This window comes from Aptenodytes patagonicus, chromosome 1 (genome assembly GCF_965638725.1).
Source record: "Aptenodytes patagonicus chromosome 1, bAptPat1.pri.cur, whole genome shotgun sequence".
NCBI lineage: Eukaryota > Metazoa > Chordata > Aves > Sphenisciformes > Spheniscidae > Aptenodytes > Aptenodytes patagonicus.
This window is the reverse complement of record NC_134949.1, coordinates 61,088,574-61,105,376: the sequence shown is the minus strand read 5'-3', so window position 1 is coordinate 61,105,376 and position 16,803 is coordinate 61,088,574. Positions and strand designations below refer to the sequence as shown.

Genomic DNA, 16,803 nt, shown 5'->3' with positions numbered 1-16,803 from the left:
CTGCATACAGGCTTACAGGCAAGCTCCATCCCCTATCCAGTGAGGTGGACCCAGCAGGCCCCGAGAAAGACAAATCATAGCAATCACACTCTTGTCATAACCAAGTTAAGAAAACAGCACTGCATTGCCCTTCTCTTGTATCCTGCAAGGAATTCCGTCATCTGCACATTTCTTTGCAAGAATCATCAGCTGAAGTCACACAGTGTGGTGGGTTTCAAGCTCATATACGTACTTAAAAGTGGACAACAGACATTTTAGCCACAGAATAAACATGACACAGACACACTGCAGTGTCCATCTTCCCATTTTATTTGTAATCCCCAAAACGATCCAGTGGGGATGGTCAGCTTCCCCTCCAGTCTTGGTAAATGAATGTAAAAGAAACATCAGAAGTCACATCATACTGGGCCTGACCCTGACCCTGCAATTGGACTCACTTGATCAGAGCTGCAGGACGCAGTGAGCAATGTTATCCAATCCAACTTTTACATGCTTAGGACTTCGCACAATGTTGGATTAGCACATCTGTAAGTTGTTAAGTCACAACTTTTACTGGGCAAACAAAACCTTTCAAAGCAACATACTCAGTCCTACTAGCATTTCCACAACACTGTGGAACACCTGCTTGTACTGAGCCAAGTGCACCAGGTGCTGTGTTAAATGGGAGAGGGTGGGGGAAAAGGGGAGGACTGTGCCTCAAGCCTAGCTCGTCCCTCTCAACCCAAGCGGGAGACCACTCCCAACTCCGTATTTCTTACCGAATTGCCACAAAACATGCAACAATATAGACTATGCATAAAGGTATCTGCAAAGACAGCAACCTCTCCCTGCCCAGAAGCGCTATATCCTGCCTATCAGAGTACTTCTATATGCAGAAAGAGCTCCAGGCACTCAGGTGTGGAGACAGCAGGTCTGGTTCATATGCCATCTTCGCTGATGGAGGTGGTCTTGCAGCACAGCAATTAGTGACAACTCAGGCAAGTCTGAAGTCCTGCCTGTGGAATCATCAGGCAAATGGGGGAGGGACTGCACATAAAAACCAAGACTTACTTCTTTCTTTGCCCTTTCCGCACGAGAAAAGAACACCGTATAACAAGGAGGGGAGCGGGGGGCATTAATTATGCCTAGGAGTGGTTAAAAATAGGGGTATTCTCAACTGTTGTGTTTCCAGAACAGGGATGTGATATCTGAGCATCCTACAAAGTCCAAGAGGTGTGGGAAGATGATGGTTCTTGTCAGTTTTGTGTAAGGCCTGGAGATGTCAGTGCATTTCTGCTGCCTTGTCAATTCCTAGCCTTTTATAACAGCAATAGGTCTCAGTTTAATGGCTTTCTTGCTGATGCCAGCTGCATGGCAGGTGTTAACCACATCTGTCACGTTCTTATAAGACTCTGGTGCCTGGAGGGGGAAGAGAGGGAGGAAAAAAAAAAAAAAAAGACAAAACTATAAACAACCCAAAGTCACAGGAAGTTAGATGTAGGCTTTTGATATCCCCGCTTCTCTTCGCAAAAACAGAATCGTATGAATTGAGGGTGTAGAAGTAGGTGAACTTACTGAGAATCTGGCCACCTTACATATCTAAGAAATCTATGAGACGCTGTCCTGGTTTCGGCTGGGATAGGGTTAATTTTCTTCCTAGTAGCTGGTACAGTGCTGTGTTTTGGATTTAGCATGAGAATAATGTGATAACACACCGATGTTTTAGTTGTTGCTAAGCAGCGTTTATACTAAATCAAGGACTTTTCAGCTTCCCATACTCTGCCAGCGAGGAGGTGCACAAGGAGCTGGGAGGGGGCACAGCCAGGACAGCTGACCCAAACTGGCCAAAGGGACATTCCATACCATGTGACGTCATGCTCAGTACATAAACTGGGGGAAAGCTGGCCGGGGGGCAGTGATCGCTGCTCGGGGACTGACTGAGCATCAGTCGGTGGGTGGTGAGCAGTTGTGTCACTTTTTTTTGTTTTGTTTTTTTTTTCCCCTGGGTTTTTGTTTCTCTCTCTCTCTCGTTGTTTTACTTTCCATTATTATTATTATTATTATTTCAAGTATTAAACTGTTCTTATCTCAACCCACGAGTTTTCTTACTTTTGCTCTTCTGATTCTCTCCCCCGTCCCACCGGGGGGGAGGGTGAGCGAGTGGGTGTGTGGTGCTCAGTTGCCAACTGGGGTTAAACCACAACAGACATGTAGCTTTCCAAATAAGCTTTCACCATATTTCAGATAAAATACTAGCTATTTCAGTTCAGTTTCTCCTATATTCTCAGATAAGGTAATCCAGTCCACCAGCATGTGAGAATGTCAAGCCTCGTTATCTGGCAGGAAGTCACTCCAACTTTCTCCTTACAGATAGCCTTTAAGATTTATCTTCACTGCCCCTCAGTGACAGGAGAACAAGTCTTATGAGGAGCAGCTGAGGGAACTGGGGTTGTTTAGCCTGGAGAAAAGGAGGCTGAGGGGAGACCTCATCGCTCTCTACAACTACCTGAAAGGAGGTTGTAGCGAGGTGGGTGTCGGTCTCTTCTCCCAAGTAACTAGCGATAGGACGAGAGGAAATGGCCTCAAGTTGCAGCAGGGGAGGTTTAGATTGGATGTAAGGAAAAATTTCTTTACTGAAAGAGTGGTGAAACATTGGAACAGGCTGCCCAGGGAAGTGGTGGAGTCCCCATCCCTGGAGGTATTTAAAAGACAAGTAGATGAGGCACTTAGGGACATGGCTTAGTGGGCATGGTGGTGTTGGGTCGACGGTTGGACTCGATGATCTTAGAGGTCTTTTCCAACCTCAATGATTCTATGATTCTATGATTCTATGAATCAGGGTTGAACTCTAGAGCTTCCCCCTCCAGCATTCTGACAAGGAAGCTGCTCTTGAATAGAGATTTTAATGAGATCAACATATTTGTACAACACCAACACCCACAAGAGCATAGTTCCAAATGATTAACACACTTCTATGAGTGAGGTTGTGAACAGAAAAGACATTCTATCATGTTAATGTAGAGGAACTGGAAGTCATAATATTCAAACTTTTCTAGCCATTCAGAGTTCTCTTCTTCTTGAGCAAATACAGGAATTCATCTTAGAAGAGGCGGATCTCTCATACACTGCTAATAAACTACATGGCAGCTGCAGTGTAAAGTAAGTTTAAAGCTGAGAGAACATAATTCAAGAAGAGAATCCATAAAACATAACTACTTTTGTGATGCTGCAACAAAGACTTCTCAGGGTTGATAGTAATTATCGCCAGGCAGAAGAGGAAAAAAACATACCCCCTAAAACCTGTCAAACAGGCATCTCCCCTTTCAGCAGGATTTTAGGGACAGGGAAGACTTCACGTTATTTTCCAAAAAATTGGATAGCTCTATCGGAAATCGCACAAGCTGTATATTTAGAGTACTAGCGATCACTTAACACTGCAAAAAATCAAGTCAGGGAGGGTCATTCAGCCAAGGAACAAGACTCTCTTTTCCCTCTCAGATAATGAAGTATTAAACTCACCTCTTCCATGACCAGTTTGGGAGAAGCAACACGGATGGCAATGCCCATGTCAGCCAGCTTGTCCAATACATCCTGGAAGTCCAAGTTACGTCGAGATTTGGCTCGAGACAGTGCACGACCCTAGACAGCAGTTTTGTTAGTTCTATTTTTTGTAGTGGTTTGGAAAAACAGAACTCTTTCTTATTAAAGAAAAACATTATTACATTATAAGTAAACACAGAATGGCTGAGAGCACAGACCACAGTAAGCCACAAAATGGGAAATGAATTTAGACTTTAGGTGATGGGCTCCTGCAAAATCACACACCTGGTATGATGGCTAGGAAAGTTCCATGTGTATAACACACTAGTCTGCAAGCATCTTTTTACCCAAACCACTTGTCAGACAGTGTTCAGGAGTCAGAGTTTTACTGGAAGCTATTTATCTTCCTCAATCACCCTGTCTCACACTAAATAACAGGAGAGAAAACACCTTCTTCTAACTACTGAGGAGTTTTATATGGACAGCCTCAGCACAGTTAATCCTTCTTGTTAGCTCAGAGATATCAGACTTTGGTAAAAGGAGCTCATTCTCCACATCTTCATCCTAACATTTGCCTTGCATAAAGCAGCACCCCCTAAATTTTCTGCAGGAGTAGTCAAAACTACTCAGTAATGGACAAAGAGGACTTCTAGCCTGCAGTCCTCCTGGGCTGGGATTACTGTGGCAAGGCTACTCTCTACTTGTATGACCAACAGATGAATCACACACTGGATGACCCTTGAACAACCTTGTTCTCTGGATGACAGTCCCATTCCAACCCCTTCCTGAAATAACTTTTTGACTTACAGCTCCGTGGCAAGTAGTTCCGAAGGTCTCAGTCATGCCTTGCTCTGTGCCAGTAAGAACATAGCTACAGGTGCCCATAGTCCCGCCGATCAAAACAGGCTGTCCAGTCAGCTGTGGATGCAAAGTATTAATTCACAAGAAAAAGCCTAAAAACCTCATTCTGAATAAAAGTCTGAGAGGAATCATATCCTCTAGAAAAGGAGGTCAGGTTCACATTCCCTCAGAGCATCCCTGCTTGCCTCGGGTGCCTGATATCAAGGATTCTGGAGAACTAACTGCACTGAAAGATATAGACCAGCAGATCAAAAGACTTGCACCCAACAGACAGAGAAGGCAAATCACTGAAGCCTGCCCTGGGTATGAAACACTTCTTTCCCTTCACGATCTTCCAACGATTGTGGGTGTGGAGCAGAAGAGGGAGCTCAGCGTCCCAAAGATCTAACACACAGACAACAAGCAGAATGTTGCCATCCCACTAAGGTTCCAGTGCTGTTAGCTCAAAAAAAGGAACTCACAGCATTTAGATCTCTATTAGGGACCCTAAAATTGTCTGATTCATCCAGAATTCTCTTCTGATTTCTTTCTCCCACAGCTAAACTTACTTGATAATCAACAGCGATAAGAGGATGGTGGGGAGGGAAGGCCCTGGTTGATCCCTTTCTGTGCACCAGCAGAGTCCGCTCCTTTCCATCCACTACATGTTGCTCCACTTTGGCAATGTTGTGAGACACGTCATAGATAACATGCATATCAAGGTCATCTGGGGTTGTGTTGAAGACTTTGGCAAAGGCCTAAAAAGAGAGCAAATCAGGATGTGAAATACAAGAAGGTAACTGCTGTGTACATGTGGAAGACTTATAATCTTTTTAGGAATTAAAAGGAACAAATTTGCTTGGAAGTGTTTCTTACTGATAAGTCAGTGACCTAAACACTTGGCATGGCAGGTAAGAAACTTCAGTCAAATTCAGCCACGATGGAATTGAATACAACAGTGCTGAGTGCGACAGCATTGGACTGTCTAGATTGTTTATCTGCCCATTGGCAGCTTTAATGCTGGAATTCAGTTGGATATCAGCTAGCCACATTCTTGCAACTCTGAAAAGATGGCTTCAGCAGTGTAAAAACAATTTTCTTGTATCCACTTCTTCCAGTTCAAGGCATTTTCAAAAATATTGCCTAAGTGGCTTCTGCAAGTACAATCCAGTGATGTTGAGAGGTTTTAGATGGCTTGCCATGACTGCAGCTTTGTGTAAGTCTCTCCAGAAAACACAGTTTAAGAAGCACAAAAATGAAAATTACGTTAAATACTGCAGCTACTCTGTGTTCCATATGTCTGGGATAAAGCAGGAGATGTGTTCCAAAGTATCTGCATCAAAGACAACTCTGCTCCTACCTGTCTTGTTAGAAAAGTCATAGAAGAGCGGTTGACCCACGCATAGTTTCCAGCAGCTGCCATTCCCTTCAAGTAATCCTGTCCCTCTGCAGAGGCAATCCTGGCACACGCCAGCTGGCGATCATTCACTATGATTTTGTCCCGTTTCATAGCTTTTTCCATAGCCACCAATGCATCTGGGAAATAAAACCAGTAAGTCTAAGTGACTTCTTAATTTTGTTTTGATCTGCGAGATTAACATGGGTGTCTATAATTTATATTCTGAACTCATCTGTCCAATGGTCAAACCTACAGCTTCTTCTCAAATGCAAAACCAAATCTGTGGCAGAACATTATCAATTGTCTGCAAACACACAACCCCTGTCAAGGCAACTCAAAATAGACTCGGCAATTACACTGCAAGAAATGCTCTTTGGTGCTGGAGTTCCCTGTCAACGACAAGACCATACTGAGGAGTTTGCTTCACTCGAGGTGCCTACGTCAGTCAGATCATACCTGTGGCAACTTGGTGGCCCAGGCCTCTGCTGCCACTGTGGATCATCACGCACACCTGCCCTTTGTGGTCGATGCCCATCTTCCTGGCAGCATATTCGTTGTAAATGTCATCCACAACCTGGATCTCAGCGTAATGATTTCCGGCTCCCAGGGTCCCCAGCTGCCAATCACAACACGCTGATCAGACAGTGCTAGTAAAGCAGCCTCTGGGAGCACAGGGGAGAGCTACGGGAATATGGGCAATAGGACAAATTGCTACAGCAGGGTTTTAGTTTTAGAAAAGTTTTTCCGGGAAAAAAAAAATCCCCATATAAACTGCAAGGAAGTAGAACACAGTAGCATCATCACTGTCCTCTTTGTTCGGATTTAAAACTATTTTTACTGTTGGAACAAGACTGCAATTAAACAAAAGGACCAGGATCTACACTCTGTGCTGCCACTTTTTTCCAACTTACTTAGACCTAGTTGAAAGATGGGAAGAGTACAGAGTATTGAGAATTCATCTTCAATTTCTATAGGCAAGGCAGACATATAGTCTTATACTTGGTTGTAACTCCACAAGGAAGTTACAACATCCTGTTAATTAGGTACTTACAACCTTTCAGTAGATTAAAGCAAGATATTCCATTTCCAAGCCCAAATTTTTTCAACTCCATAACAGATAATCACTTATTTGCAAGGCAAATGTGAAAATGGAGGACATAAGATTATTTTGAGGTTAAAGTGCTATAATCTTGCAGCACCACAATTCATAAAACTCAAGTCATCATATAAAAGGAAGCTTTACAAATGGTAGCGTTAGTATAGCCATCTCAAAAGTGTTCCACCCAGAGCAATGAGATACTATCTATAGAAATTAAATCCAACCCTTGAACTGCAATTCAAAGTTATGAGCTAGTTCCATTTATCATGTATCCTTCCTTGCCCTGCTATTAACTTGCTGAGCGAACAAGGAGAAAAGTTGCAGAATAACTTGCCTGTCTCTTAAAAACAAAACTACATCTGGATGGGGAAACGCCACTGAACATGAATTTCAGCACCAGGTGTTAACTGATGAAAAACTGATGGCCCCAGGGACCTTGGGTATGCCCAGTATTGTTTCCCTCTGTTACAGTTCTGTCAAAAATTATTCAGAAACGGCCCCACCATCTCACCTTTCCCCCTGCCCAGAAATGCTAGGCTGAGTTTCAAGAAAAGACACAAAATTAGAGAACTACCCGCTAACCTTTACATTTAAACCCTGGGAGCACTCACAGCCCTCCTGAAACATAACATTACCTGAGGGAGGCCCCTCTTCTTTGCTCTTGAGGAGACCTTGTTGGGGTCAGCCTGCAGCATTCTTCCATACTCCTCACAGTGCTCCTTGTCCTCTGCCCAGGCATAGCCTTCCCGGAGAGACCAGTCCACACCCATCTCTAGCGCCTCTTCCAAATCCCTGCAATTATCAAACACCTACATAAGGTGGTTATCCTTGGAAATACTCAGAACTCCACTGGATACGGCCCTGAGCAACCTGATACAACTTTGTTGTTAGTTACCTTCAGAGTTAGCCCTCCTTCGTGCAAGGAGTTGGACAAGATGACCTCAAGAGATCCCGTCCAACCTAAATTATTCTATGATTTTATGATCAGCCCCCAACTCCCCTAACAAGAAGTCCAATTTCTTAATACTTCATTAAAATCAAGCTCTACAAATATATTAACTGTAGATAGGTCATTACTTTTTCCTCTTTGTTGTGTGGGGAATATCCTATTTTCTCTCTCATCCCTTTCAAAAATATACCTTTACGTTCATGAAGGTTTTCTGTCAGAAGAAATGAGAACCTTTCAAGAACTTTTAGTTATTTCAGGGTTTTAAAAGGGGGAAGAAACAGCTGACTGTGCATTGATGATCATGCCAGTCCTCCTGGTGAAGCACATATGCAGAAAGAATGGAAAAAGTTTTAGAATTACTTTTTCTTTCTTAAAGTCTCCCACTGATGAACCTTTCACCAAAATAAACACCAGAGATGTCCCCTCTAATGATGTGCACACAAAGTCATTCTCTTACTTGGCATTCATCGGGATGACACCTTTGGAGCCAACACCAACAGGAATGTGGTCAAACATAGCCTGGGCGAGCTGCTCCTTCACAGGCTGCACATCACTTTCATCCAAATTTGTACGCAGTAAGCGGACACCACAGTTGATGTCAAATCCGACACCACCTAGAAGTGCAGAAAAAGCCATGGAGTTGTTAAAGAAAGCGTGCTGATGGTGAGCACTTGCTGAATGTTCATCTTAAATCAGTGTCCCTGCTGACAGGGAGTATGTACTGAATGCTGTGATCTTCTTTCTGACACAATACTGGGAAAAAGGCAGAACTGCATTAAGCTTCATTTTAATAGATTTACATGAAGCCTCAGATTTCAAGACAGCCAAAAATGTAGCCTTGCAGAGAAAAACTTGAAAACTCTTAAAAAACCAGACAAACAGTTTTTCAGTCTTGAGCATATGCTCTACAGACATAGCTGTACAGAGCTCTCTGTTTGCAGAGTTGCTCCAGCAAGTAGATGAAGAGAAGTAGACACAGCTATAAAATATACTGTCCACAGAAAGCAGAGAGGATGTTCCTGTTCTTCTGCCTAAGGTCAGAAGACAAGTGACAGATCTTAGCATGGCTCCCTGATGTAATATGTTCTCAAAAGCAAGTCCCTGAAAGCAAGTCCTTTTTGAATCTTCACTGGAATAAATAATAACTAGTTATAATAAGTGATAAATACTTACAAGGAATATTAAACTTCAGTGCTTAGTGTTTTGCTTAACTCTTACTATTTAATAAAAATAAATACTGCAGGGCAAGGCCTAATGTGAAAGAACAATCACGCCACCTTTAGTATGAAGGTTCTGGTATTAACTAGTGTCAGAGGGGGGATACCAGACTAAGAGATCTTGGGTTTGAGTCAATCAGGAACACTGGAACTGCCTGAAGCAAACCTGAAACACGAATATCACGTTTCATGACAATCACAAAAGCATCTCCAGACCATCAGTAATTAAAGATCCAGGTGTTTATTAAAAAGACAGACATATTTTAAGGTCACATTTTTAATAAAGTGTAGAAATATTCTCCAAAGATGTTTTCAAATATTGCTCAAAGAAAATAGTCAGTTCTTTATCAACCTGGCGAAACCCAAGTTCAAAGTCTGGTGCTCTCCCTTCAATACTGAGGGATATCAAGAGCCCAAGCCAAAAACACAAGGGCAATTCTATCTGTATTGTTTAGATGTTTTCAGTGTAACCACCTGCTCCATAAAGAATAAAGAGTCTGAGTGCAAGAATTAAGCACCTTTTAACTCCCTATAATTCACATATTTTCTGCTTTGGTTCTGTATATAAAGTACTGTAAAGACCTGCCATTTCAAAAAGTATTTTTATGCCATCCCAGATATTTCTCAGTGCAGGTTAAGTCAGTCATCCTTACCTGGTGAAACCACTGCTTCAGGATCATTCATATCAAAGGCAGCCATGTTGCCAATGGCAAACCCATAGCCAGAATGGACATCTGGAAGGCCTATTGATCTCTGAAAGAGAATGAAGGAAATTTTAAAGTTTTATGAAACTCTATGCTGCACAGAGTCACCTTGGTTATGCTTTGCCTTGTGGCAGTGGCTGTCACATTCGCAAACAAATATACCAAAAAGAGAATGGATGTTCAGATGTAGATGGAGTAGACGCATCAATTCAGGTAAGTATCTAAACTCCTGCAGCTACAGGACAGTCAAAGAAAGCAGAGAGCAGATCTCACTCTGAAGCAAACACCCAGTGGCTAGTCAGCTGAGAAGCCCTCTTGGCTCTGTTGACCAGATCTCAGGAAAACTTAAGATGAGCTTCAGCACCTAAATGTAGGAATTGTGATCTCAGACTGAATTCTAATCTAGCTTTTTCTTGGATTCAAGAGTCCTTGCATTCAAAACTTAGGTACTGTCCTGGTTTCGGCAGGGATAGAGCCAATTTCCTTCCTAGTAGCTGGTACAGTGCTGTGTTTTGGATTTAGGGTGAAAACAATCTTGATAACACACCAATGTGTTCGTTGTTGCTAGGTAGTGCTTACACTAGTCAAGGACTTCTCAGCTTCCCATGCTCTACCGACTGAGAAGGCTGGAGGTGCACAAGAAGCTGGGAGGGGGCACAGCCAGGACAGCTGACCCAAACTGGCCAAAGGGATATTCCATACCATGGGACGTCATGCTCAGCATATAAAGCTGGGGAAAGAAGAAGGAAGGGGGGGGACATTTGGAGTGATGGCGTTTATCTTCCCAAGTAACCGTTACGCGTGATAGAGCCCTGCTTTCCTGGAGATGGCTGAACACCTGCCTGTCGATGGGAAGGAGTGAATGAATTCCTTGTTTTACTTTGCTTGCGTGCGTGGCTTTTGCTTTCCCTATTAAACTGTCTTTATCTCAACCCACGAGTTTCTCACTTTTACCCTTCCGATTCTCTCCCCCATCCCACTGCGGGGGAGTGAGCGAGCGGCTGTGTGGGGCTTAGTTGCTGGCTGGGGTTAAACCACGACAGTCCTTTTTGGCACCCAACATGGGGCTCGAAGGGTTCGAGATAATGACAGGTTTGATTGGAATGTGCGAGATCGAATTTATACCTGTTATAGCTGTTTAGCTATTAATTGGCAGGCTCCTATGCTTGCCATGGGACTTGCTTGCCTTACTGTATATTAGAGTCTAGTGCTCGTGAGTGGCTGCTTTTTGCTTTCGCTGCTTGCTGTACTGCTGTACTGCTTATCATCATATTCTACTGTGCCTGGGAACATTTTGATAACAGCAATGGCGATGCACCTGGGCTAGTAGATGGCCAGGGCATCGCTGCTGTTTCTGTGCTGCTGTACTGGACAGGCTGGAACTCCAGTGTGAACTCAAGTCGAAGGGACTGTGACCTGTGGATGAGTCCATGCGGGAGCAGGACACCCCAAAGTGTCTGTGGCCGTGGATAAGCCCATGCCAGAGCAGGTACATCTCGAAGCGTCTGTGGCCGCGGTTATGTTTGTGCTACAGCAGGTTTACTTCTGAAGGGACTGTGGCTGTGGGTAAGGCCACGCTGGAGCAGGTATATCTCTGAAGACATTGTGGCCCATGGAGAAGGCCGTGCTGGAACAGGTGCATCTCAAAGTGACTGTGGATAAGTCTATGCTGCAGCAGGTGTACCCCTGGAGAGACTGTGGCTCACAGATAAGGCTCCACTTGGAGCAGGTACAGCCCTAAGGGACTGCAGCCTGTGGATAAGTCCAAGCCGGAGCAGGGGCAAGGGGAGGAGTTCATTGCAATGTTAAACCCTATCGTTTGATCCGAAGGGACCAGGGGTGGAGATTGTAATGGAAACACCTTTAAATTGTTGTAACCCATGATTTGAGTTGCATGTTATAGAAATTACTATAGCAGGAACCCCTTGTTGCTAGCCAGGCTAGGGGCAAGGGGAGGAGTTCATTGCAATGTCTCTTATATCTCCCTATAACTTGGCCCAAAGGGACCAGGGGTGGAGATTGTAATGGAAATACCTTTAAATTGTTGTAACCCATGATTTGAGTTGCATGTTATAGAAATTACTATAGCAGGAACCACCTGAACCAATGGAGGAGAAGCCTTACAAGAAGCAGTGCAAGTGCAGCAGTGACCTGACCTGAGCTGGCTTTGGTGCCCAGTAACTCCACGCAACACACCACCCCTCCTGTCCTGAGTGACCACCATAACAGATGGAGCCCAAAGTCATCGACTAAATTAACTCAATGGACATTTTTTGGACATTTGTGGACATTTTATGGACATTTTACAGGGGTGGTCCATAGACTAAGGGAATGATATCTGTGTGTTATATCAAAGGATGGAAAGCGGGGCAGGTGGTTAATGAGGTTGCACTGGAAAATATGGGACTTGAGCATGACGCAGATGGTATAGAATAAGGGGTGGATACTGTCCTGGTTTCGGCAGGGATAGAGTCAATTTCCTTCCTAGTAGCTGGTACAGTGCTGTGTTTTGGATTTAGGGTGAGAACAGTGTTGATAACAACAACTAAAACACTGGTGTGTTAAGTAGTGCTTACACCAGTCAAGGACTTTTCAGCTTCCCGTGCTCCACTGACTGAGAAGGCTGGAGGTGCACAAGAAGCTGGGAGGGGGCACAGCCAGGACAGCTGACCCAAACTGGCCAAAGGGACATTCCATACCATGTGACGTCATGCTCACCATATAAAGCTGGGGGAAGAAGAAGGAAGGGGGGGGACGTTCGGAGTGATGGTGTTTATCTTCCCAAGTAACCGTTATGCGTGATGGAGCCCTGCTTTCCTGGAGATGGCTGAACACCTGCCTGCCGATGGGAAGGAGTGAATGAATTCCTTGTTTTGCTTTGCTTGCGTGTGCGGCTTTTGCTTTCCCTATTAAACTGTTTTTATCTCAACCCACGAGTTTTCTCACTTTTACCCTTCCAATTCTCTCCCCCATCCCACCGGGGGGGGGGAGTGAGCGAGCGGCTGTGTGGGGCTTAGTTGCCGGCTGAGGTTAAACCACGACAGGTACGCAATAGCTTATGAGTAGCATAAAGCAGAGACATAAGAATGAAGATGAGTTCGTCTTTACCAAGTTCCATCTAGAGACATCTGCAATATTTAAATACTGTAAATGTAACAAGGGAAGAGTTCAATGCTATGGAATGGAATCATAAAACAGTCAGCATTTTCTCTTCTTAGCTGTGTCATCAAACACTGACCAAAGACTGCACCCTATAGGCAGTAAAAAGTCAGCCTTTTAGGATGATATCCTGATAGGATAGGACAAAATAGGAGCTGTGTCATTTTAATTTATAAAAGAATTCTTTTTATTGAACCTTTTCATATTACTACTAATTAAAGAAAGAGTGAGTGTGCTTCTACACAGCTCCACAAGTCCAAAGTATATCTAGCCTGGCAAGTTTAGATTAGGACAACCACAAACAGCACTCCACAATCTATTACAGCAGACAAAAAAAAAAAAAAAAAAAAAACAGCCCCAAACACCCAGAGAGCTGTCAGAAATTGGAACTTTTCAAATGTGTGTTAAACTGTTACCACACATTAAAAAGAACAGTACTTTTCAGTGGAATTATGTGCTGCTTCTGCCTCCCCTTGCCATCACCAAGAAATCTCTTGGTTTGGAAATAAAAAGTGAAGATTTGAATAGACAGATGATTGTAACATCTCTCCTACGAACTACCAGCCAAAATTCCCATTTTAGCAGGTTGTTACTATTCTACCTTACTCCCTTTTTGGTTGACCACTAAGGCATTTTAACAGCGTGATGGGCTGCCTTTTACTGCAGCCAGAAGTTCAAAGCTTTTGCCAAGTCACCAAGAGAAACAACTAAAAAAAGAAAATTCTGTTATTTGTTACTTATTAATATATGCAATATTGAATGTGAAAAAGATCATTTCCACATCGTACTTAGCGCTTCTTGAAAAGTGACACAGCCTAGTATTTTCCTCCTGCATCATCATATCTGATGCTTCGCTTCCAAAAATGCACGGGGCAAGGGAAAGGAGTGTTGAGTGCATGGGAAGGCTCACTACCAACATTAGGACAGCAACAATAATACAGACAAGAAAATCACCTCCTGCTCTCTCCTCACTTCTCCACGCATTCCAGGTCAGCAAAGGCAACTCAAAAGCAACAGCCAATATGAATGGTGAGGAAAAGGTGGCTCAAGCAAACCGAAACAGCATAAGGCAATGCTAAAAAAGCTTCATGTCAAAAGGCAGTCACTGAAGTAAGTGGATACTTCCCTTTCTGACAACTTGGATTTACAGCCTGTCCTTGCAAGCACTCCTTACTCAGAGACAGGTTCCTAACACAAAGACTGTCTTGAAAAGAATTTTGGTCCATACCCCTTCTCACAACGGAGTTCCCATTTGGAAGGCAGTAATCCCTGGCAAATAGTAACAGAAAAAGAGCAAATTTTCAGAGCAGTTACTCACGTGAACAATGCCGGGTAATGCAGCCACATTCCCAATCTGTTTCATAGCAGGCAAAAAGCCACCTGCACCTGAAAAAGAGAGGAGAAAAAAAAAAAAGGTAAGTAATCTGATAATCTACCATGGTAATCACAATGAAGCACTTTCTAAAGAGGTTGCTCAAAACACTGGCAAATTAGAAGTCAGCCACCAACAAGCATTCTAATCCAGTACGTAGCGCCTAGCATTATGCACGATCTGCAGTTTCATTAAATGAGGTATTATGCTAAAGTCCTCCTCCTGCTGTGTTAGTGCCAATGCAGACCAATCTGTGCTAACAACAGGAGTGTGTTACCACCAGCCCAGCTGTCAGATCTGGATCCAGCCCTGCACTCCAGCCCCACACAGAACAGACAAGCCTAAGCTATAGCGCCCCCCCCCCCCAAAGTAAACTCAGAACAGGCATTCAGGGAATGCTCTGGAGCACAGAGGGCAGCCGGCAAGGCTGGGCCCACCCATCTGATCTGGGCACAGGACGTACTACGGCTGCAGGTGACACCCCTGTGCTGCTCACGAGGCCGCAGTGGCTGGCAAGGCAAGAAAACTCATTCCTGTTTGCTGCCTCTCCAGACCCGCCAGCCGGGACACACATCGGGCCTGCCCCCGCTACACCCTGGTCCCTTCAGGGCCCACGGACAGCGTGCTGTGAACCCGGGCGCTCAGTGAGGGCTTCGAGGCCACGGCAAGGAGCGCGCAGAGGGGCTCAGGGGGCCCCCACCCCGCTCCCCCCCACCAGACGCACCTCCGCCGCGGCAGGCGTTGCGCAGCTCCTCGAACATCAGCTTCTCCAGCGGGTCGTTCACGTAGAAAACGCCCTCCACCTGCGGGGAGAGCTGTCAGGGCGGCCGGTACCGGGCCGGGGCTGCGGCCGGTACCGGGCCGGGGCTGCGGCCGGTACCGGGCCGGGCCGGGCCGGGCCGGGCCGGGCCTGTCCGAGCCACCCCTACTCCGACCCCCCTCCCGGGCACCCAAGGGCTCCTGGTTGAGCCCAGCCCCCCTCCCACGCACGTGCATGTTCGGCACGAAGCCCTTCTTGATCCGCCAGCAGTTCTTGTCGATCTTGTCCAGGTACTGCAGCTCATCGTTGTAGCTGCGGCTCATGGCGGCGGCGCTCCCGGTCGGCAGCTCCGCGTCAGCGCGGCCGCCAGCACCCAGCCAAGGGCAGGAACCGACGGCGGCTGCCGAGGGTCACGCCGCCTCAGCCGCGGCAGGCAGCGGACAGGAACCGCCGAGGGTCAAACTTCCTGCGCGGGGGGGGGGGGGGGGGGGGGGGGGGGGGGGGGGGGCGCGCCGCTGGCGGCTGCCGGCGCCCCCTGGCGCCCCGTGGCGGGGCGGCCTTTACCCGCGAGAGGCGCTGCCGCAGGCAGCCGGCTCGCCGCGTCCCGGCTGGGACATCTCGGGGGAGGCCGCTCGTTTCCTTCACCTCCGAGGCTGGTCAGAGGCCCTCTCGGGCCACCCGGCTTGCTCCACTGTCGCTCCATCACCCCTGCCTCAGGCCGGGCAGGGCGTGATGCCCCGAGGCCCGGAGACGGTCCAGCGTGGCGGAGATGCGGGGTCGAGCCCCCCCGGCCGGCCCCAGTCAAGCCCCATGCCAGGGCCATCTCCCACGGCACTGGAGCGGGTGGGGCAGCCCGGGCGAGGCACCCAGTGCCCGTGGGGCGAGGGCGTGAAAGGGAGTGCAGGCCTGGGCCATGCTGGCGTGAATGAGGTCGGGTTTGTACCCGGCCGCCTCCTCCCTCACGCCGCATATGACTTTTGGGCTGGCTTTGCGGAAGACACAAGTGTTTTTTCACGTGCCTGTGGCTAACGAAAGCTCTGTGTCTGTGCGTGCTGTCCCCCTAGGGCAGGGCAGGGCAGTGTCGGCCTGCGGGGTATTTAGCTACCGCCCTGCTGCAGGTGGATGGGTAGAGTTTGCTTAGCTACAGCCAGGCAAAAGCTGCCCGCACCCCATCATCATCAATTGCGTTTCTCAGCACGAGGGAAACAGCTTTTTGCCATTCAGTCTTGGCTTGAAAAGGGCTCCCGTTGAGCGAGAGGTGTGGGGATGGCTAGGGTCTGGGCACCACGCCAGGTGGATGGGCTGTGCGCAGGGGTGGTTTGGGGCTCACAAAAGCAGCAGGACAGAGCAGGCCGTGGTGTCCCAGCCTTTGTTTCTCCTCTGTTGGTACTAGTTGAGCCGGCTTCCCGTCCAGGTTTGGCCAAAGCACAAACATCTAAGCGTTGCAGGGCAGGCATATCCCTCTGCAGAACCGTGTTCGGATTTGCACACTAATGAAGTATTGAAAAAGGAGGAGAAAGAAAGAGGGTAAGACAACATACCAAAATGAAGTAAGAAGTAAAGTATCCGTAACTATTTCAATCTAGAGAAACATTGACAAAGATGTTGGAGGATTAGACTTAAAAGACTTACACAGAAACATTCAAGGAGTTAAATGTATCTAACCCGGCTAAGCAATGCTAAACAGGGGACGTGACAGACACAAGGATTTGAAGAGTCACAGGGGGAGAGGGACTATCAAAGGCAGTAGTAGTGCTACTTTTGTCTCTCTTCCTGAACTGCTTC

The 16,803-nt window shown here is 46.3% G+C and overlaps 1 protein-coding gene across 1 annotated transcript; it reads right to left on the bottom strand.

Annotated features, from left to right (window-relative positions):
* Window positions 1-291: 291 nt before the first annotated feature.
* On the bottom strand, window positions 292-15,408 carry RTCB (RNA 2',3'-cyclic phosphate and 5'-OH ligase). The gene is made up of 12 exons (XM_076338898.1): window positions 15,249-15,408; window positions 14,983-15,061; window positions 14,205-14,272; window positions 9,677-9,776; window positions 8,264-8,420; window positions 7,493-7,649; window positions 6,215-6,374; window positions 5,720-5,895; window positions 4,929-5,117; window positions 4,327-4,437; window positions 3,499-3,618; window positions 292-1,398 (listed from the first exon to the last, which is right to left on the bottom strand). Exons 1-12 carry the CDS (start codon window positions 15,339-15,341, stop codon window positions 1,291-1,293), a joined length of 1,518 nt encoding a protein of 505 aa, XP_076195013.1. The 5' UTR covers window positions 15,342-15,408; the 3' UTR covers window positions 292-1,290.
* Window positions 15,409-16,803: the final 1,395 nt, after the last annotated feature.

Bases quoted from the DNA above. Each gene is read 5' to 3' on its own strand.
- RTCB (XM_076338898.1), bottom strand. From the start codon at position 15,341: ATGAGCCGCAGCTACAACGATGAGCTGCAGTACCTGGACAAGATCGAC. The intron at 15,062-15,248 runs GTGCGTGGGAGG...CTCTCCCCGCAG, and splicing joins GCTTCGTGCCGAACATGCAC to GTGGAGGGCGTTTTCTACGT. The intron at 5,118-5,719 runs GTAGGAGCAGAG...CTCTCTTTTTAG, and splicing joins TGACTTTTCTAACAAGACAG to GCCTTTGCCAAAGTCTTCAA.